This window comes from Panthera leo, chromosome C1 (assembly GCF_018350215.1).
Source record: "Panthera leo isolate Ple1 chromosome C1, P.leo_Ple1_pat1.1, whole genome shotgun sequence".
NCBI classification, from domain to species: Eukaryota; Metazoa; Chordata; class Mammalia; order Carnivora; family Felidae; genus Panthera; species Panthera leo.
This window is the reverse complement of record NC_056686.1, coordinates 50,440,903-50,464,973: the sequence shown is the minus strand read 5'-3', so window position 1 is coordinate 50,464,973 and position 24,071 is coordinate 50,440,903. Positions and strand designations below refer to the sequence as shown.

Below are 24,071 nucleotides of genomic sequence, written 5' to 3'. Positions count from 1 at the left end.
CTCCTAAGTGATAATTCTTTGAGATTTGTAAGACATTTTGAAACAGAGAGAAAAAAGCCCACATTTCTTTCTAGAACTTGTAGTCTAACCTTGCAAGTACAAGGCTACAAAACAAAAAGATGGATTATGAACAAAAGCATGGGAGTCAGACCAAATGGGGGCAAATCTCCAGGTCTACCGTATTCTAGTGAGTGGGCTCTTGCAAGTTAGTGAACATCATTAGCCCTCAGTCTGCTTGTGGGTAAAAGAAAGCTATAGCCACCTGCACCATAAGACTGAGGAAATGAATGTAGCATACAGTATAGAACCTGGGACCCAGTAAAAATTCAATAAATATGAAATAAAATACCAAGCATTAAAATATGTAAGGAGGGAGGGTTCTCTAAAACTGACTCTCTTCAGGGTGCCTGACTGGCTCAGTCAGAAGAGCACACGAATCTTGATATCGGGGTCGTGAGTTCAAGCCCTATGCTGGATATAGAGATTACTAAAAAAAATTTTTTAAATAAATAAATAAATAAATAATAATAATAATAATAATAATAAACAAACTTAAAAATAAAACTGACTTTCTTCTATTCTCCACCCCCTGGGTGAGTTTACCTATGATTTACTATGACTCAATGGAATACACTTAACATCTTTTTCTGTGCCTTTAGGACTAACTGAATATAGCTCTAGCCTGAAAGAAACCCAATATTAAACAGGATTAAAAGAGAAGTTGCTTCTTTAGTCCCAGACAGCATAATTCAAGTGGGAAGAAAACAGAATATGTTATTCTTTGGAATGGATGGGTCACTCCATACGGAAAAGCTTCCACTACCTCAGAGATCAAGAGTCCTAGAGAAACAAGTACAACACAAGTTGATCCTTTTCACAGTGGCACAAAATATAAATGATTCTCACCAGTTTGGAGCTTTCATTTTCAGGCAATTGTTTCATGCCATCTTCCTCACTGCTAATAGGTTCAGTACCACTCTGATCCTATAGGACAGTAAGAACAAAATAATAAAGATGTTAATCTTCACTCACACTGCCCAGAACTATATACTCAATCACAGTTGGTTGTTTTATTATTGTAGATACTGTTTCCTCTCTAGAGGCCATTTCTATTTTCTTCCTTTCCTCTAGAATGCCATCCCCACTCCCCCAGGGATCTGTTCCTGCTGCTTACAGATATGCCTTAGAAAAAGCTGATCTCTATTTTTTGTTCCAAGGTTGGGCCTGATGGTCTTATTGTTAAATCCCACTCCTTTAGCCAATGACTTTGTCAGGAATAGGTATGTGATCCAATTCTGCTCAATGAGACACAGAGACTTCTGGAAAAGTTCTTCCTTGGTCTTAAAAGAAACATAAGAGGGAAGTCTGGGTGGCTCAGTGGGGTTAAGCATACGACTTTGGCTCAGGTCATGATCTCACAGTTTGTGGGTTCAGGCCGCAGGTTGGGCTCTGTGCTATAGCGTGGAGCCTGGAGCCTGCTTCAAGTTCTGTGTCTCTCTCTCTGCCTCTCCCCTGCTCGCACGCTCTCTCTCTCAAAAATAAAACATTAAAACATTTTAAATAAATAATAAAAGAAACAGAAGAAGTCTCTATACCTCCCAAATTAACAAGAAAGCATGAAGCTCAAATTGCCATGGGCAACCATCTCACAACCACAAGGAAGCCAGCCTTGAAATGAAGCCGACACTGTGACAAAGCAAAGGTAGAGAGGGAAAGAGTGGACTCCAATGGCAGAAGTGAGCCACTGCGTCACCTGACCTGAAGTACAGCCTTACTCTTAGCAGCCTTCACAGGAGTGCCAATATATTTACTTATTGTTTCAGCCAGTTAGCTAATCTATTCCCTCCAGCCCAAACTGTCCAGATGCTTGTTTATCTTCTGAACAAGATTAAATTACCTGAGATAAGAGACTGTATTTATTTCTGAAGACTGTGTTTATTTCTGAAACTCAAATACCTATCACTGTGCCTGGTACCTGGAAAACACTGGACAAATCCTGGTTGAACCAATGAATGGAGCACTTGTTTACTTGATGATTATTTTCTGCAGAATTCTAAAAATATTGATTTAATATAAATGAGACATCCTGTAAGAATAAGCCCCATTAAAATTGCAAAACACATCCAGTATCTCCTCAATTGAATTGTAACATATTAAATGTTATAGTTAATGAACCAGAGGTTGAGGGTACATAGGGGAGAATAAGGATGATAAATGGAGTATCTATACTGACATTATTTGGATTTTTATATTAGAACACTACTTTCTTGGGATTACTACAAATTTTGTTGGATCGTTTGTAGGGAAAATAGTTTTTAAAGCAAAGATATAGCATTCTTTCATTTATCAAATGGACAATAGAAAGATAATATTCAGTATTGATAATGATGTAGAGAAAGAGGAATTTTTACATGCCATTGAAAGAATATAGAATATTCTTTTCAGAAAAAAACATACAAAATATACAGATATGTAGAGATATGCATATAGGAAAATATTTGTAGGCATACTGGACAAATTATTTAAATTGCTTACTTCTAGGGGATAAGATTAAAGATTGGGGAATTTTTACATTAGTTATTTCTATACTGTTAGATTATAGAAGAATTGGCACATATTATCGTAAGCTTAAAAAATAAAGGAGAGCTTTGAGAACTATCTAAAAGAAAAAAATCTAAGAAAGCAGCATGATGTTAAATTGGTTGGATCTGGGTTCAAACTGCAACTTTGCCATTTCGAATTCTGACTTTCAGCAAGGTTTTTTCTAAGCCTGAGTACTTGTTTTTATTTTATTTCATTTTTTTATTTTTTGAGAGAGAGAGGGTGGAAGTGAGCCAGGGGCAGAGAGAGAGAGAAAGAGAGAAAGAGAGAGAGAGAGAGAGAGAGAGAAGTGGGGCTCACCCAAACACCCAAAGCAGGGCTCATACTCACCTGAACTGGGGATTGATTGAGCTCACCTGATATGGGACTCGAACTATGAACCATGAGATTATGACCTGAGCTGGAGTCAGATACTTAAAGACTAAGCCACCCAGGCACCCCGGTTTTTATTATTTTATTTTTTTAAATGTGGGACCAAAGAGTTCTTTTATTTACCTATTTATTTAGTTTAGTTATTTATTTTGAGAGAGAGATAGGAGCAGGGGAGAGGCAGAAAGGAGAGATAGAATCCTAAGCAGGCTCTGTGCATGGGGCTTGATTTCAGGAACCGTGAGATCATGACTTGAGTTGAAACCAAGAGTTGGGAGCTCAACCAACTGAGCCACCCAGGCGCCCTTGAGTATATGTTTTTTTAAACAGATTTAAACATTTAAACAGATAAAAGTACCAGATTAAAATACTATCCCATCAGGTTGCCTTGAAAATTAATACATTAACAAGCAAAATATCTATTAGCATAACACTGAGTGCAGTTTATTTTTGTTTCCAGCTTTTCGTTGACACAGATTCGTTATCAACCATGTTTCGTGTAGTCTTCGTAACGACCCTATATGGATATGTACCAAGGTTATTCCCATTCATGGATGGGGAAATGATGCATTTTAAGTTAGCTTGCTAATGAATGCCTAACTACTGAGAGGTGAACCCAAGATTCAAAGCTAGGGAAGACTGATATCAAAGGTCCTGCTATTATTAACTATGCTCTAGGCCTTAAGTAAACGATGCTCTTGTTTCTCTTTATTCCTTGTCAGTGTTTTATTTATTTATTAAAAAAAAATTTTTTTTTAACATTTATTTATTTATTTAATTAAAAAAAAATTTTTTTTTTTTAATGTTTATTTATTTTTGACAGAGACAGAATGCAAGTGGGTTAGGGGCAGAGAGAGAGGGAGACACAGAATCTGAAACAGGCTCCAGGCTCTGAGCTATCAGCACAGAGCCCGACGCGGGGCTCGAACTCACGAGCTGTGAGATCATGACCTGAGCCGAAGTCGGACACTCAACCGACTGAGCCACCCAGGTGCCCCAACATTTATTTATTTTTGAGAGACAGAGAGAGACAGAGCAGGAGCAGGGGAGGGGCAGAGAGAGGGGGAGACACAGAATCCGAAGCAGGCTCCAGGCTCTGAGCCGTCAGCACAGAGCCCAATGTGGGACTTGAACTCACCAACCATGAGATCGTGACCTGAGCCGAAGTCGGACCTTAACCACCTGAGCCACCCAGGCGCCCCCCTTGTCAGTATTTTTAAAAAAACTTTTAAGTTTACTTATTTATTTTGAAAGAGAGAGATAGAGAGAGCGAGCAGCAGAGGGGCATAGAGAGAGGGAGACACAGAATCCGAAGTAGCCTTCAGGCTCTGAGTTTTAGCATAGAGTCCAATGCAGAGCTCGAACTCATGAACCATGAGATCATGACCTGAGCAGAAACCAAGAGTTGGACGCTAATCAAGTGAGCCATCCAGGTGCCCCAGCACCGAGTGTTGATAACAAATCTTATGGAGAACAGGATTCACAATCTTAAAAAAAGAAATTGTTGTTATTAGACCATTAATTTTTCAACAGTGTTTTAGCATTTGTTAACCAGAAAATTTCATTAGGTAGAATATACTCTTCTCAGTGAATTTTGGGTAACCAAGAAATCACTATGTAAAATAAACATGCCCAAGTTAAGAAACAAAGCTTGAGAATATAGAGATTTTCAGTTTTTTTTTTTTTTTTTTTGAGACAGTGAGAGAGCATGAGCAGGGGAGGGGCAGAGAGAGAGGGAGACACAGAATCAGAAGCAGGCTCCAGGCTCTGAGCTGTCAGCACAGAGCCCAACGCGGGGCTCAAACCCGCGGACCGCGAGATCATGACCTGAGCCAAAGTCGGATGCTCAACCGACTGAGCCACCCAGGCACCCTGAGATTTTCAGCATTTTATTTATTTATTTTTTTTTTTTTATTTTTTTTCAACTTTTTTTTTTTTTTATTTATTTTTGGGACAGAGAGAGACAGAGCATGAACGGGGGAGGGGCAGAGAGAGAGGGAGACACAGAATCGGAAACAGGCTCCAGGCTCTGAGCCATCAGCCCAGAGCCTGACGCGGGGCTCGAACTCACGGACCGCGAGATCGTGACCTGGCTGAAGTCGGACGCTTAACCGACTGCGCCATCCAGGCGCCCCGATTTTCAGCATTTTAAACAGTAAGTTCTAGAGACAGAAAAATTCAGAAGAAATGAATTAGACTTTCAAAAACTAGTACTTAATCTATGGAAAACCGTTAACGCCCCAAATACTTAGTGTTCGCAACTGCAGCACACTAAATTGTAGAACAAAACACACTAAACACTAGAAGTTACTCTTCTAGTAACTCTGCAAATAGCCACCTCCTCTGATCCCAAATGAAAGGAGGTTGTCATCAGAATGGTGGTCAGCTGATGCCATTCTTTTATTTATGCATGTATCTTCTTGGGGAAAGCAACTAATGTTTAAATAAGTCAGAGGAATCTTACATTTCTTGGCAATATGAGTAGAGAAGTGGGATTTTCTTGGTCTTTATCAAATGAATACTAAAGTTGGGGAGAAATCAGTTGTTTGATGCTTCAACTTTGAAAATGTAAGAAAACATGGGCAAGGAAGTCTCAGTTGCAAATGGTCTACACATCCTGTAAGATTTGGGGTTGCCTGGGTGGCTCAGTCAGTTGGGTGTTCAAGTCTTGATTTCAGCTCAGACTACAATCCCAGGGTCATGTGATCAAGCCCCATGTTGGGCTCCATGCTGAGTGTGGAGCGTGCTTGGGATATTCTCTCTCTCTCTCTCTCTCTCTCTCTCTCTCTCTCTCTCTGCCAACCCCGCCCCCCTGCTCGTGTGCACACACTTGCACACGCTCTCTCTCTTGCACACTCTAAAACAAGATTTGAATAAAAACAAAAAAGAATACCCTTTACATCTACACATACAGAATTATCACACAGAGCCATGTCTCAAATGTCACTTATTCCATAAATCCTTTCTTCTTCTTATCTGGAAGACAGCTCTTTTTCTTCTAACCTCACTTAACATTTTTCCTGAATTTCCTATGTCACTTAATTTGTATCCTAATTACATATATATGGAATTGATCTTCCTGATGAGACTGAAACATTCTTGAATCTAACATCTGTGCCTCGTTCATTTCCTGTGAGCCTTCTTTTTATTCAACCTAGGTCTGTCTCATTTCGAAGTCAATGCTCTTTTTAACTCTACCATGAACCCCTTCTAAAGCTTTTCCTCTGTTTTTAGTTACGGGTTTAGTTGAGATGGTTCTATAGAGGAGGATTTGAAATAAAAATCTAGATGGAGAGGAGTGAGGTAAAAAAAGGAAGTTGGAATTGAGAGAGGTTAACAATAAAGCATGTACTTTCCTAGGAGAGTTCATGTTTATAGAAGAGTTTTCATCCTTAAATGAGGCACAGAACAAAACAATGTAGGTTCTGTTCTGAAAACAGAATGGTTCACATGTGTTAGGCAACCTTTAAAATACCCCGCTGACCAGGAGCTTAGAAATGAGGAATCAGTCAGAGATGGGAAGAGGAAAATAGGTCAGCAAGTATGACTTCCAAAGTCCAATTGTATCACGGTGGTTTGAAGACCATCTGGCTGGTGGATGGTGGCCCAGTGACACCCAAGATGATTCAGCTAATTTGGATAACGGGTGTTCCCTTCCTTCCTTTCTTGCTGATCCTCAAACCACCTGTCCAAAGTTGTCTGGGCAGCCAAGGCTGCTCAAAGAGAATGACCTTTTCCCATGAAGATCACAGGTAGTAGATTCTGTGGTGAATTATGTTTTAAAGATGAATGAAAAGAGAGGCGCCTGGGTGGCCCAGTCGGTTGAGTGTCCAACTTTGGCTCAGGTCATGATCTCACGGTTTGTGGGTTCAAGCCCTGCGTTGGGCTCTGTGCTGACAGCTCAGAGCCTGGAGCCTGCTTTGGATTCTGTGTCTCCTTCTCTCTCTGCCCCTCCCCCACTTGTGCTCCATCTCTCTCTCTCTCTCAAAAACAATTTTTTAAAAAAGATGAATGAAAAGAAAAAGTAAGGCTCATGATTGTATGTTTGCCACAGATTTTTTACCTAAATAAATAAATAGGCTGATGAGAAATGCTGTTCAATTCTCAGACGTTCCTTCCAAACCTTCAGGAAGTTCTAAACTCCCTAAACTCCTTCCCTGGGGTCCTCCAAAATCTACATAAAGTGGTGATAGTTTTTATTTTTATACTACTTAATTTTTTTCATATCCACCACTATAGTTTTCCCCAACCAGATAATGACATTATGAGAGAAGGAATTTATGTCTTTATTTGAGAGGTTATCAATAAATTAATTAAGGATGTTACTGTAGATCGGAAAAACTGCACTTTTTCCAATTTAATTTAATTGGAAATTTAATTCCAATTTAATTTCCAATTTAATTTTTTAGTTAAAATTTTTTTAAATTAAATGTATTTATTTATTTATTTTTAAATTTACATCCAAGTTAGTTAGCATATAGTGCAGTAATGATTTCAGGAATAGAATCCAGTAATTCATCCCCTATGTATAACACCCAGCGCTCATCCCAATAAGCATCTTCCTTAATGTCCCTTGCCCATTTAGCCCTTCCAGCAACCCTCAGTTTATTCTCTATATTTAAGAATCCCTTTTGTTTGTCCCCTTCCCTGTTTTTATATTATTTTTGCTTCCCTTTCCTTATGTTCATTTGTTTTATATCTTAAATTCCACATGAGTAAAGTCATATATTTGTCAGAAAAACCACACTTCTGATTTAAAAAAAATTTTTTTTAATGTTTTTATCTTACTTTTGAGAGAAAGAGAGAGACGGAGAGACAGAGAGTTGGGGAGGGGCAGAGAGAAAGGGAGACAGAATCTGAAGCAAGCTCTAGGCTCTCAGCTGTCAGTGCAGAGCCCTACATGTGGCCTGAACTCACGGACTGTGAGATCATGACCTGAGTGGAAGTCGGATGCCTAACCGACTGAGCCATCCAGACGTCCCAAAACCACACTTCTGATTCGTTAAATGCTCCATTAGTGTTGTTCCCTTACTTCATTTACCATGACAAAACAGTTTATTTATATATAAAAATAAAGCTATTTTCATTATTATTATTTTTTTTTAATGTTTATTTTTTTGAGAGAGAAGCAGAGTGTGAGCAGAGGTAGGCAGAAAAGAGGGAGACACAGAATCTGAAGCAGGCTCCAGACTCTGAACTGTCAGCGCAAAGCCCGACGTGGGGCTTGAACTCGTGAACCATGAGATCATAACCTGAGCTGAAGCTGGATGTTTAACTGAGTCATGTAGGTGCTCCCTTTTAAGATTTCACTAAGCAAATTAAAAAAACAAAACAGCGACTATACCTCCTTTAAACAATTGAAAGTTTTTTAAAAATAAAGCTTATATTGGTTTAAATTTTATCATGCCCACATTTCCCAAACTCAATGCTCTCTTCCAAAAAAACCACAGGATGATTTATTTGTCTCATTGCCAGCCTAAATTCACAAATATTTCTTTCTGCAAAGTCATGTTGACTAGATGTGACAAATTGAATTTCTTTCTTCTACCCCCATCATAAGCATATTTTCTAGGCTACTCAGAATTCCAGTAAGGTAGTCCACAATTAAAGATAAAATAGGAATTATGCTAATAGCACTCCCTGGGTAATCAACCTGTCCATTCTTTATGAGGCCTGCCTCATCTCACTTAGTATTCAAAAAAGCACAACTTCTGAGAAAGAAAAAAATTAAAGCTCTTGCTTCTATAAAGATATTCTAAAAGATTCAGCCTGCCTTGTCGAGGACTGTAATATCTTACAACCCAAGTATACTTGAGCCTTGAGCACCTCTTCCAAGACCACAACAGTGACTTCCTAATTGGGTTTCCCTCTCTGAGATATCCTTGACATGCTATTAGACTAACCTACCTGAAGTAGAGCCCTGATCGGACTATTTCACTGTTCAAAATGCCTTCAACAGCTCTGAGTACCTAATACATGAAAATCAAACCTTCTGAGATTTATTTATTTTTTTTAAGTTTATTTATTTTTTTGAGAGAGGGGGATGGGGGGAGAGACAGAGTGCAAGTGGGGGGAGGGGCAGAGAGAGAGGGAGACACAGAACTCAAAGCAGTCTCCAGGCTCTGAGCTGTCAGCACAGAGCCTGACACAGGGCTTGAACGCACGAACTGCGGGACATGACCTGAGCTGAAGTTGGATGCTTAACCCACTGAGCAACCCAGATGCCCCCAAACCTTCTGAGATTTAAATTCAAGCCTCTCATTTGATCTCGATTTACTTTTCAAATCCCATCTTCTATTACTCCCTTTCACATACCATTACTCTTCTCCCCATTCCAAACCCTTATTTTTCATATTTCCATGTTTTTGTTTATACTATTTCCACATTCTTATCTAACCATATTCATATTTTAAAATCCAATCTACTCATCAGAAATAGCTTACCAGGAAATAATATTCATCTTCTCTGAACTCGTCTTAAAGCTTTATCTTTTAGGACACCTTGTTTTAGTAATATACATGTGTTATTTTCCTTATAAGACTAGAAGTTCTTTGAGGTTAAGACACTTCGTGCATGATCTACAAAGTGGATATATGATAAGTAGTAGCAGAATAAATTAAATCAATAAGAAGTATCCAACACTGAAATGAAGCATCAAGGATACAGTTGAAAAGCCTAAATATGGTTCACCCTGGGTGCCTGGGTGGCTCAGTCTGTTAAGCGTCCAACTTTGGCTCAGTTCATTATCTCACAGTTGGGGAGTTCAGACCCCGCATTGGGCTCTGTGCTGACAGCTCAGAGTCTGGAGCCTGCTTCAGATTCTGTGTCTCCCTCTTTCTCTGCCCCTCCTCCACTCACACTCTAAACATTAAAAAAAAAAAGCCTTAATCACCCCATTCACTTATTCAACAAATACTAAAAAAATTTTTTTAATGTTTATTTACTTTTGAGAGACAGAGCATGACCAGGGGAGGTACAGAGAGACAGAGAGGGAGACACAGAATCTGAAGCAGGCTCCAGGCTCTAAGCTGTCAGCACAGAGCTGGATATGGGGTTCGAATTCACGGACTGTGAGATCATGACCTGAGCCAAAGTCAGACACTCAACCGACTGAGTCACCCAGGTGCCCCAAATTACTCAACAAATATTAAGCAAGTGCTATATGCTAGGATCTGAGAATAAAGTGGTCAAGAAGATAGTAGGCCAGCCTGCCAGAAGTTTATAATTTAGTGTGGTGCATATAGTCCTACATTCTTAAAATGTTGAGCTGGTGAGAGAGCTATAAGCAATAAAATCCTAGTTGAGAAAAAATCTTCATTGAGAAACTCATTTAGAAATGGGCCTCTCTTTTCTATAAGGCCCAGGTGACATCACATAAAGGACAATTTTTACTTTTTAAATGAACTATGAATATTACTTAACTATGAAGGGAGTTAAGATTACTGAAGGGAATGATGTGAGATGAAGTTAGTCATAATATCTCACATTTCAACACTTATTATATTCCAGGTGCTATGCATTATTTTATTCATTTTGAATAATAGAAAACTTGAAGTTCTGTTTTGTGTGTGTGTGTGTGTGTGTGTTTTAAGTAGGCTTCATGCCTAGCACAGAATCCCAACATGGGACTTGAACTCACAACCTTGAGATCAAGACCTGAACTGAGATCAAGAGTCAGACACTTAACCAACTGAGCCACCCAGGTGCCCCTGGAGGAGTCTTTCAAAAAGCAATCCTTCAAGAAATTATTGGTTGTGAATTAATAAGGAGGAAGTGGAGAGTCAACCCAGATGGAAGAAACAATAGGAATAAAGACATAAGTGTTGGAGAGACCAAGATATGTGTGTGTGTGGGGGTGGGGGGTGGGTGGGTGGCATGAACAGATACATGGAGAGGGTCTAGTGCTTTACTATGCATTAATGAGAAAGGAAGGCTCATTAGCAGAAGTTGGGGAGGTAAATACAAAGCCTTAATTCCAACTTTGAAACAAGACTCTGAAACAAAGATCTGCTAGGCAAGAGTTATAAAAGAATTCTGACCAAGAGAACAAATACAGTAATAGTAAGAAAATAAACCCTGTGTTGTATGCACCTGTTGAAAATGGAAGATGCTCGAAGCTGGGACTTTTGCTTTAGGGCTGTAACAATAGAAGTAGAATCACAACTGTAATGAGTTCTTACTGTTTGCCAAGAATAATGCTAAGTATTTTATAAACATTCAATTCTTCCAACAAATCCATAGAATTAATTATTATTATCAATCCCCCCTTTAAATGTGAGGAAATGGAAGTTTATAGTGTTTAACTGGCTCAAGTTCACTCTGCTAGTAAATGACAGAACAAAGATTAGGACTCGGATGTGTCTGAATTCCAAGCTTATGTTCTTAATCACTGTACCATACAGCTGCCCCAGTATTACAATTACCAAGAGTATAGCAGCAGAAATGCTAATAGTCCCTTATATATATGTATGAGCTGCATGGGTTATCAAGTAGTTTTACCTACATTTAGTGCTTGATCCTCATAACTACCTGCTGACACAGATGAGGAAGGTTATGAGTGTGGCTTTTACCGAAAAAACAAGACTCTGAGAAACTACTTTAACAAGGCCGTCTTGTTAAAGAATCCACAAGAACCGACATCTTCAGACTTCTTGTCCAATGTTCTTTTAGCACTCTTGTTCACTATGCCGGCACACAACTGCATGAAGGGATTTTGTTCTCTGCTATATCCTTGGTGTCTAAAACAGTATCTGACACACAATAAGGGCTGAATAAATATTTTCTCACTAAAGGAATGAATATAAGATCCCATTAGTGTATAATAATAGTGCTGTTCACTATGCTAACTATTATCAGGTCCAACTTACTAATGATAAGGTTGTATTTCATCTGTTTGGTGATGATTTAAAAAAAATTTTTTTTTAACGTTTATTTATTTTTGAGACACAGAGAGACAGAGCATGAACAGGGGAGGGGCAGAGAGAGAGGGAGACACAGAATCTGAAACAGGCTCCAGGCTCTGAGCTGTCAGCACAGAGCCCGACGCGGGGCTCGAACTCACAGACTGTGAGATCATGACCTGAGCCAAAGTCGGACGCTTAACCGACTGAGCCACCCAGGCGCCCCTGTTTGGTGATGATTTAAATGATCACCAAAGCGAGCGCTTTCAGCGACATGTCACATGAGTCATGCTTGAGTACTTACTAAAAACAGCTGAGGAGGGGAAAATGCATAGTGACAGGGTCACAAAATCGAGAGGGAAGGGGTAAGGAAGCGGGCAGGAGAGCAGAGACACCTCTAGACTTTACTGGCCACCCGGAGCAGGGCTATCACTCACCATTTGGTGGCAGTTTTTGGAGGCCAACAGTCTACAGAAAAACTAAAAAAACCCCTCTTTATAATTCAATTCATATATTCAATTATAATACAATAAAATGTATTTTTTACTGGTGACTAAATGATTAGAGCCATTTCTGTGGTTAGCACAGTTAAGAAAATGAAAAGCATGGCTAATTTGTATAATACACTTAAAAATTGAGTTAAATATACTTAAAATATTTGAATAAACAGTTTACATTAATTGAGCATTTACTCTGCACCATGAGCTGTACTAAATGCTGTGTGTGTGTGGGGGGGGGATGTGTATTTTTATATATATATATATATAACTTCCTTAGCTCTTTACAAGTCTATGAATGTTTGGTAGTAATAGTATTTAGCCTCTCCAGACCCCACCCTCTTCTTCTGTAATGTAGAAATAATAATGCTGTCTCTCAGAGGACTGGATGTAAGTGGGATAGGAGATCACATTTTGAAGGCCTTTAAGACAGTGTTTGACACAGTAGACTCAAGATTCAATCATCCCCTTAAAATTCAGTTCCAAAGCGATTTTTTAAAAGTTTATTTATTTATTTTGGGAGGGAGGGAGGGAGGGAGAGAGAGAGAGAAGAAGAGAAAGAAAGAGAGAGGGAGAGAACACGAGCAGGGAAGGGGGCAGAGAGAGAGAGGGAGAGAGAGAATCCCAAGTGGGCTCTGTGTCCCATGCAGGGCTTGATCTCACCAACTGTGAGATGACCTGAGCCGAAATCAGGAATCAGATGCTTAACTGACTGAGCCACTCACCAGGTGCCCTCAAGGGGATATTTTGATGGGAACATTCATAACTAACAATACTATAGAAAAAAAATTATTCTAAAATATGATTCCCCTTATTCCCCCCGCTCCCTCCAAAAGATTTATATGGCGTTCTGTAAAGATGAAAATATTAGGAATTAAGTACTAGCATTTATTGAGTAGCTGTTGTGTGTCAGGCACAAGATATATATGTCTTATTTAATCCTAACAATCCTATGAGGCGAAACTATTGTTACCTCCCTACATAGAAATAAAGGGAGGACAGAAGAGGTGCTCTAACTATCCAAGGCCAGGTGTCTAGAATAGTTACACTAGGATTTGAACTGAAGAGTATGGCTCTGGGGTCCTTCCTTTCTACCAACATGCTAACTGCCTTAGGTCTTAGAGTGAAAATACCCATTGCTGGCAAGCTTTGGCTACATGGCAATTGGTAGAGAGTCAATACCTATCAATACAATCTTTTATGATAGAAATTGGTCAATATAAGTAAAGATTTTGAACATATTATACAGCTTATGACTCAGCAAATGTACACTGGGGGAAATCTATGCTATAGAAATAAAGGCACCGTTACCTAATAATTCTCTCTCTCACACATACACACTCACAATGTTTATTTTGGTATCCTTTTACTGGCCAAGCCTTGGAAAATCATCTGGACATCTGTCAGTTGGAAATAATAGAGTATACCAAAATACGGCCATGATACTAAGCAAAAAAATAATTTTTTTAATGAATAGAATCTATACCAGAAGCATGTATACTATGCATTTCAGATGTAACCTACCTAAAATCAACCTCTTAATTTCCACTTCTCTGCTGAAGAGCAGCTATTCTTCAAGAGACTCATAAAAGGCACCACCACCCACTTTCTTGGTCAAGCCAAAAATCTAGGTTTGTTCATGAGTCTCTTGTTCTCCTCAGCTTCCACATTTAATCAATCGAGTCTGATTCACCATCTAAAACACCAAAAATCCACTCACTTTTCTTTGCCTCCAATACCAAACCACCGTCTGCATCTAACTGCAATCAGGTCTCACGGTGTCTGATGTCTTTTGGCATATTACTTTTACTTTCCCGTAGTCCATTCTCTACCCCGTGAACTGTACATCAAGTCATTTCATTCCCCCCATCACGAACCCTGCAGTGGCTTCCAGCCCACATAGGATAAAACCCAAACTTCTCACTCTGACTCACAAAGCTCTTGCCCCATACCAGTCTCCAGGCTCCCAATACGCCTCCAGCCATATCCCTCAAATGCTCCAGCTCATTCTCACTTGAGAGTTATTTCTGTTCCCTCTGCAAAGAAAGCTCTCCCCCTTTATCTTTGTGTCTGGCTCCTTCTTATCATTTTGACCTCATTTACATTTCCCCTGTCCAAGAGGACTACCCTGACACTAACCAAAGTGTTACTTTGGATCACAAGCTACTTGCCTTATTTTAATTCTCTCCAAGTCACAGACCACTGTTGATAATTCTCTTGGTGTATTTATTCATTAATTTCCTTATTAGAATGTAAGCTGAACCACAGCAAGGAGCCTTCTGTTTTATTCACACCTATGTCTCTAACACCTAAGACCATTTGATGCATAATATGCACTCCTCGAATGCTGGCTGAATGAAAAGAATGTGTACTGTACAATCAGGTTTTTACTAAAAGAGACACTATTCACATATAGCTGTTTATTTTTGTGGTAGAAGAAAAGGAGAAAATATGGAAAGATACTAAACAGTAAATATTAACTTCCTTGGGGAGGTAGGGAAAGGAAAATTAACTTTTTCTTCTAGTAACTCTGTATGGTTTGACTAGTTACAGTAAGTATTTTTTTTCCTTTTTGGAATTAAAAAATAAAAAAAATGTAAAGAGAATGTAATATTCCCTCAGCTGAGGAGACACTTGATTATATAGCTAGTTAGCTATCTAATGTACATCTATCTGTCTACTTCTAGAAGCAGATCAGCAGGTCCATGTGATGGCAATCTTGTACTAGTAATTTTTCCATTAACAGATTAGTTATTTAAAGATACTTCTGATCATAGGTATTAAAGTATTTCAAAAACATAAAGAAAGAGGTACTGACAGCTACCAGAGGGGAGGGGGTGTGAGGATGGAGGACAGGTGATGGGGATTAAGGAGGGCACTTGTTGTGATGAGTGGCTGGTATGGTACGGAAGTGTTGAATCACTAACTTGTACACGTGACACTAACACTACACTGTATGTTAACTAGCTGGAATTTATTTAAAAAAAATTTTTTTTTAACGTTTATTTATTTTTGAGACAGAGAGAGACAGAGCATGAACGGGGGAGGGGCAGAGAGAGGGAGACACAGAATCGGAAGCAGGCTCCAGGCTCTGAGCCATCAGCCCAGAGCCCGACGAGGGGCTTGAACTCACGGACCGTGAGATCGTGACCTGAGCTGAAGTCGGACGCTCAACCGACTGAGCCACCCAGGCGCCCCTAACTAGCTGGAATTTAAATAAAAACTAAAAAAAAATCATTTTTCCAATAAATTTTGAAATGCTCTGTTAGGACAAATTATAGATCTAGAAGAAACTTGAAGGAACTTTGAGGAAAGCAATACTTATATGTTAAGTTCTAATGTCTTTGATATTACTTTATAATCATACCTCAAATACTTTCTAATTAGGGAAATTTCCTATTTAGCACATTCTGTGAATTTTGAATACCAGGTACTGACAATCAAAAATGCTAGAATTGGAAAAAATAATCATGACAGATCCATTTAAGTCACGGCAAGCTCATTAGGAGCCATTTTACCTCAACAGAAGATGGGTAACTTGATGGTAATGGAAACGGAGCAACGGCCATCTGATTGACTGCATCTTCATTTCTGTGGATGGGAAAATAGGCAGAATCAGTACACACCAAATGCTAAGTTTCTGGCTCAAGACACAACCATTTCCTCTGTTGAAAATGCAAACACAGCACCTTAGAATAAAAAATATGTACAGATGTATACTGGTTTTAAGCATGCAAACCTATTAAGCACAAAAAGGGATGTATTACCCCAGGGACAGTAAGATGTGATTATTAGTGACAGAAAATGATGATGTTAGGGGTTAGCTAGATCCTGCTTACTAAGTCAGGATCATTTTGGAAAGACATCAACTCTTTCAGCACTGTCAAGTGTAAGTTTTTTGAATGGCCGTGTGTAACCTCTAGGCCCATTAATGTCCAGACCATTTTGTTCTTTGAACTGGAAAGGTTCCCGGCTCCCTCACTTGGCTTCTAACTTTGTTATGCCAAATGAAGGTCGATGGGATGTGTATGACAGGCCCTGCATGGGTGGGCACTGTGAGGAGGAGTGATGGATGGGGAGAGCAGAGATCCAGACAAATGTGGGTCAATCCCACTCCTCCTCATCCTAATGGGAGCAGAGAAGGTGGGAGCTAAAACTTCATCACCAGGGTCACAGGTACAGAACAACTCCTAGAATACCAGTTCTGATTATTTGGGCCCATTTCCATGACATTACCAGCAAAGGATAGGTGGTGATTTCGTGGGAGATTTAACCTTTACTATTCATTCATGATGCATAACCAGTAATAATTATCTCAAGATTTATGTGAAGTTTGACTTTAGGTTTCACAACATAAACCAAGGAAGATCACAAAAACGCTTCTTCCTGGTACGTAAAGCTCTAAGACTGTTCACGGATCTCTCTCCATATGACCAGTATATCCAGGATAGCCACTACCTGACTTGGTATGGCATTCAAAATCCAAACCCAATGTATTTTTTACTTCTCACCAATAGGAAAAATACATTGGTCCATGCCATTCCTGCTTTGGTGCTTTAATCATATCACTGCATTTACCTGAATTGTCTTTCTTTATTAAATTTCTAATCCACCCATCCTTCTCCTCCAGTGTGAGTTCAATAACCTCAATTAAGTGAATTATTCCCTTATGTTAAAAGACTATCTCTATATTGATGTCTTCCAAATTAATATGGTTAGCCCAGGTCTTTTTCTGAGCTTAATATTTGCATATCTAACTCCTACTTTATATTTCCACCAGATGTCTTACAAACATCTCAAATAAAATATATCTCTTTATCCCACTAGTTGCCAGAGGGTTTCATGATCAATCCTCCTCACTTGAGTAAATATCAACAAGGTCTGCCCCGCTGTTCAACCAGGAACTGGGGAGTCATTCTTGAAACCTCTAACCCCTCAGCTGTATATCCAATCAAGAAGCCTTGTTAATTCTACCTTCAAAATGTATCTTGAGTCTTTCCACTATTATCATTTCTTACCAGAGTTAACGTTAAGAGCATCCTATTTCTCCAGTCTATTCTTCACCCGGCAGCATTATTATGGTTCTAATATATAAATCTGGTTATATTTCTATCCCCCGCTTAAAATACCCCTATGGCTTATTATACTTAGGATCAAGTCCACAATTGTTAGGGAGGCTGTAAGGCCTTGAGCAATCTGTCTCAGCCCCCATCTCTGGCTTGTTCTCTCTTCTCCTGGCTCACTTGGTTCTAGTCTAGTTACATGAGCTTTCTTCCCATTTCTCAGCTGAGCCAAGCTCCATCCACCTCAGGGTACTAGCTAGCCCTATTCTCTTCCGCTCTGCTCAGCCATTGCCCAAATCCTTCATCTGATTTATATTCTTACTTCTTTTTCCTAGCTGACCATAAACATCATTTCCTCAAATAAGCCTTCTAGGACCTCCACTATATGCATATGGCACCCTATACAATAATTATAGTTCTTGTCTTTCATAATTTACCTAACTGATCTGCATAAACATGTGCTTCTAGATGGTAAGCACTCCGAGGACAGGAACCATGTCCTTCCTACTCTCTCTTACATTAACTAGGGCAAACAGTGCCTGGCAAACAGTCTGTACTTAACAGAGTTGTTAAGTGAACTGAACTGCAAGAAGTCTAGGCTGATGTAAATTTTATGTGGAAATAGGCAGAGTATATATAAATAAAAAGATGAAGTCTAGGTACCATTCCTTATTCTAACCTTCTAAGGTTCTTGGATTATCTAGCATATGAGTCAAACCAAAGCAAGAGGGAGAAAAACTAGAACCATAAAGTGACACAGCATATGAAGAATGTATCTAGTTTTTCTGACTGCATCACAGATGCCTTGAGCATGCACTATTACATTAAGAGATGGCTATTGTTTTTCAGGGAGTACAATCCATTCCTCAGCAGTTTGCTCATACACAGAAGAAGCAATCAGTTACCTCTGGATAAGTAACAGCATTTCAAAGAGGTAATTCCCTTTCACATTCATTTTCCTCCACTGAATAACACAATAGAACTCAGCTCTAGCTTAGAGCTGAAAGCCAACAGGACACGTCTGCTCCAGACTCAGAACTCACGGGGCAGAGTACATTTGGCAGTAATTAAGTAGATGGCTTTTCATACTTCTTTCAAAGGTTACCGGCATTAAAAATATGGCTGCACATAAATTCTTATTGAGAAGTCATGATTACCTGGACCAAGTTACTTCAAATCAGCCAAGTTAACCCTTCATAATTTAATGATTTTCTCCAAATGAGTATGACTTTAATGGCCTTTAAATTCTATATTAATTTTTTTAAACTTCACAAAATAGAACACTACAATTACTCTCAATGGAGAGAAAAAAGTGCTTTAAAAAGTTATAGTTCATAATCCTTTATAATCCACTTACCAGGGAGTGTTCACACACCTCCACGTCAAGTAAGCAAAGACCTGACAATTTTCAAGAGAAATGAGTAGGAAGAGGGAAGCCAAAGGACAGAAGGCATTCACACTTCAAACAAGCAGTCAGCTTGAATGACTTCTGGGGACCCTTTGGCCTTTCCTCTCCTGTGATTCTCACAAGGAATAAAATCTATTTGCTTTATAATTTACCTTTCCTTTCCAATATAATTAATGTAAGTTTCTTAGGCCCAGGCGCCCCATACAGGACACAATCAGAAATTATAATTGCTTATTGGTATTTTCATAATTATCGTCAACAGCTGTTGAGAGAGAGAATGGAGTGCTACCATGGGTAAGAGGGAGAATACTTTTCCAGAGTATGTATATGTATGTATATGTATATACTTTTCCCTGTATGTATATGTCTGTATCACTGTATTTTTCATGCTCTATTAAAATTACCTGTGCTGTCCTCTCTCCCCCTTGAAGCCAAGGGATGGGATTTTATCTTTTTGCATCCCTCCAGCTTGTAGGAGGGTACCTGACAGAGTAGGGGTACTATAAACGTCTGTTGAATAAAGGTGATCTTAACAAGGCAGGAGAAAGACATGGAAACAGAACTATCAAAACTATACCCTGTGTTTTTCAAGCAGCTTCAATGAGTTAATGATAGTGTACTGCCTCTAGCCAGGCAGCTATCAGTACTTGCCACATTAAGGGACATTTCTTGGGGTGTCTGCCTAGCTCACAGGAATTCCCTGAATGGGCCAGAGTAGCAATGTCTACATTGTGTAACAATGACAGCCTGCCTCAACCTTAGTGGATGGAGGGAGAAAACACCTGTCTCAGTTTGGGCCAATCAGATTCTTTCCCAGGGACTCAAAATTTAGGACAGACACAGAGATCAGGAATGTAGTAGCTAGATAATAACAAATGAAGTGCTTAAGGCTAAGAGGGGGTTGAGAAATCGCTTCTGACATCTCTGGAGTAATCCTGATTTCTTCAGTCTTAGATGTAAAGCACCTTCTTAAGCGCCCCTGAGACATCCTTGTATTCTTACAATGCATTCTCCTTTATTTTTTTTAAATGTTTATTTATTTTGAGAGAGAGGGGAGGGGTGGGGGAGAGGGATAGGAAGGGGCAGAGAGAGAGAGAGGGAGAGAGAGAATCCCAAGCAGGCTCTGTGTTCTCAGCATAGAGCTTGATGCGGGCTTTAATCTCATGAATCATAAAATCATGCACTGAGCTGAAGCCAGGAGTCTGATGCTTAACCATCAGAGCCACCCAGGCGCCCCCTGCATTCTCATTTAATGTAAGCTGGCTAGCATTTACTAATTAGAGTAAACTCAATAATATAGCTCTGATTTTGTTTTGAATACATTTAGTTTATTTAACAAATATTTATACTAGGGGTACAAAGATGAAGAAAACATCATTTCTGCCTTTGATGGTATTAGACATTAGTAAGGAATATAGCTATATAAGTAAATGGACAATTACAATAATGGAATTAACTATACAGGGACTGTCAATTTAGTTCTTCTCCAAACAGTTTCTAGGAACACCCCCAATTCAGTTTCTTGTAGAATATACTTATATTTATCACAAATATACATTCTAGATCCTGATTTCAATTCTATTTTGTTACAAAAATACACTCATTGGTAGTTGTGTTAGTTAGAATTCTAAAACGGTTCCCAAGATTGTTGCTGTCTGGTTTACATACTGCATAGGATCAATTTCACTTCCATGATTAAGTAATATTAAACAGCACAGCTGACTAGAATACAAAGAAAGATGATCAAGTGGAGCCTGACCCAATCACACCGGCCCTTTAAATCTGGAGATGTCACTCCCCAGAGCTCCAATGCCCTGATCTCCTAAATTAGTAGTTATTTCACAGGAATCCTAAAGAATGCTTGGAGGTCAGAGACAGGACGTCAGAGATTAGAAATATCATTGCTGGAGGATGCCTGGGTGGCTGAGTAGGTTAAGTTAAGCATTGGACTCTTGGTTTTGGCTCAGGTCATGGTCTCAGTTTCATGGGGTCGAGCCCTGCATCTGGCTCCACGCTAAGAATGTGGAGCCTGCTTGGGATTCTCTGTCTCCCTCTCTCTGCCACTTTCCCACTCGTGCTATCTTTGTCTCTCCCAAAATAAATAAATAAAACCTAAAAAAAAAAAAAAAAAAAGTGCCATTGCCGGTTTGAGGATGGGGGAGGCCATGTGGTAAAGAATATGAATGGTCTCTAGGAGCTGAGAGTAGTCCTCATTTGAGAACCAGCAAGGGCATACAAGACATCAACTAGGGTGAACTTGGAAGTTGAATTTTTTCCAAGATTTCAGACAAGAACTTAGAACGGACAACACTTTGATTTCTGCCTTGTGATACACAGCCATGCTGTGCCAGACATCTGATCTACAGAACTGTGAGCTAATAAATAGGTGCTGTTTTAAGCTATTAAATTGGCGGTGATTTGTTACACAGCAAGAGAAAACTAGTACAGAGCACAATTCTTTGATTTGGAAAATATGGTCACCAGAAACATACCCATATATCACTGTTCTAAATGTCTTTCATGGATTAACTCATTTAACTTGCATTAACAGCCCTATGTGGTAATTACAATGATTTTCTTCATTTAACACAGAGGGTAAGCAACCTGACCAAACTCACAAAGCAAATGAATAGTACAGCCAAGGTTGAAACCTGGCAGTCTGGCCTCAAAACCCACTCTTTTAACTACTACACTACAGTGTTTCCCATTTTAACAACCTGCCCCAGAGCCACATGTCTTCTCTTACATACCCAAGCCAATAGTCCTAGACTCATCTTAGGGAAAAGTTCTACTAGGTCACAATTTACTCTTAAAGCTATTTCATAATTTTCCTTAGGGCAAGAAGCATGAAAGGTTCTGAGTTTGCTCACTCTATCAACTTTTTGTACTTAAGTTCTGAGCGTCATGTCTTCATTACCTAGTCTTTGTACAGATATAATGACTATAAAATGCTTTAAAATACTCATCGTGTTTGATAGTGCATGTAGCATGGTAAAAAATACAGCAGAGTGTAATTCCCTCAATATTCTTCCGTGACCATAATTAGAACTGTTCCTAAATCCTCTGGCTTGTACTTTCCTTCTTTAAAGTTGAGCCGGTACTTGAACCAAGTACTTGGTAATCATGGAAATACATGTTGAGATGGAACATGCTGCCTTGTACTTTTTTTTTTTTTGCGCCTATTTTGGGCCCTTGTAGTTTATTCTTTATTTTTAAAAATTTTTTTAATGTTTATTTATTTTTGGGAGAGAGCGCGTGCACACAAGGTGGGGGGATAGGGGCAGAAAGAGAGGGAGACACAGAGCCCAAAACAAGTTCCAGGCTCTGAGCTGTCATCACAGAGCCCAATGCAGGGCTCTAATTCATCAACTGTGAGATCATGACCTGAGCCAAAGTCGGATGCTTAACCGACTGGGCCACCACTAGGCACCCCTACCCAGTATACTTAAATACAGAAGCAGAAAGTAGAATGGTAGTTGCCAGAGGCTGCAGGGGAGGGGAGGGAGAATGGGGAGTTACTTTTTACCAGGTACAGATTTTTAGTTTTACAAGATATAAAGACTTCTGCAGATAGGTAGTGGTGACAGCTGCACAGCAGTGTAACGTACTCATTGCCACTGAACTGTACGCTTAAAAATGGTTAAGATGGTGGACTTTATGTCATACATATTTTACTACAATTTAAAACAATTAAGCAAGACACAAGAACAACAAAGTGTGCAGAGAATATATTTGAATTACTTAGAATGTCACTTAAAAATCATTATGGTCGGGGTGCCTGGGTGGCTCAGTTGGTTGAGCGTCCGACTTCAGGTCAGGTCATGATCTCACGGTTTGTGAATTCAAGCCCCACGTCGGGCTTTGTGCTGACTGACGGCTCAGAACCTGGAGCCTGCTTCGGATTCTGCGTCTCCCTCTCTCTCTGTCCCTCCCCTGTTTGTGTTCTGTCTCCCAAAAATAAATAAAAAACATTAAAAACAAAATCATCGCCTCCAGACTGCTGTGGTTCTGCCACTTGGAAATTCATTTTCACTAAACCCGTAGGATCTTATTTTATACCAACAAAACAGCACTATATGAAAAACAGAAGTTTTGTGCCTGAATTCAGCCAGGATAGCTGAGTAGGCAGATTTCATTTTTTAAAATCTATTCTAAAATGATTACAACTGTTATCTAGTGCCTAGCCCAGTGTTTAAATACACACACAGAGTTGAATAAATGAGTGATACAGGAACACAGCTAAACAGGCCTAAATGTTATTTTCTGATTGTACTAAATATAGTGATGGGAGACACTTGAGGACAGGAAAAATAAACTCTACATTTGCTTTATTAATTGGGACACGACACTGAATTAACATTTGGCTAAGAAAGCTCAATATAAATGAACCAGAAGTAACATATAAAACAAAGCACATCATTATATTTCAGTGGGAGCAAAACTCCTTTCTGTAAAGATTCCAAGAGAGGTTTCAAACTCTATGAACAGACTGAATAGTTTACAATTTCCAATTGTAAGAAACCTCCCAAATAGCAATATGCTGAATCTGAAATAAATGACCAATGACAGTAGAATTATGAACTTTATTTACTTGGCATTCCAAACAATGTCAGTAATGAGGGCTGCTGGGAGTAACTCAGCATCCAGACCCACATTTCACAAACGTGGCCCCAGGCAAGTTCTAAATAACTGTTGCCAGTTGTTCAGAGGAAAAGGTAGCTCATAAAGTATCTGGCAGTGCAGGTTGGTGGGAGGGTTGATGTAGAGAGCTTAGGACTGGATGGATGGGATGATTTAGCCTAATATGTTTCTCAGAGAGGTTCTTTCTGAAGGATAACGTAGTAGCTACCCTCAGCCATTTGTCTCTTTATCCTGGCTGGCAAAGCCTTAATGGTGTTCAGATATCCAGCCCTCACTAAAAGGCCATGTGCTGGGGAAAGGTGACTTCTTCCACCGCAGGTAAAAACGCAGGATAAATCCTGCCTAATTCCTCTGAGATAATCATGGCAATCCAATCTCATTTCAAGAGCCAGTGAATGGTTTGGCAATGGAAATATGTCATACTGGAGATACGCAGTGGAGACCTGCTCAGAGGTCTTGTGATTTGCTGAAGAAGTCTGAAGGATAAAAATTTGTCAGAACCAAGGGTAAAAGCCTGTGGGTGACCAGAAAATGTGCAGAAGAAACCATCTCACTCCAGCTCCTGGTGATTTGTTCAGATAGCTGACTTTTA

The 24,071-nt window shown here is 39.4% G+C and overlaps 1 protein-coding gene across 1 annotated transcript in view; it reads right to left on the bottom strand.

Moving 5' to 3' along the window:
• The window catches only part of PATJ (PATJ crumbs cell polarity complex component), a 363,753-nt gene that overhangs the window by 92,257 nt on the left and 247,425 nt on the right, over positions 1–24,071 (bottom strand). Inside the window, exons 31-32 of the mRNA XM_042951928.1 lie at positions 15,886–15,958; positions 907–984 (exon numbers count right to left, since the gene is read on the bottom strand). Coding sequence (XP_042807862.1) covers positions 907–984; positions 15,886–15,958 — 151 coding nt within the window. The remainder of the gene's footprint in view (positions 1–906; positions 985–15,885; positions 15,959–24,071) is intronic.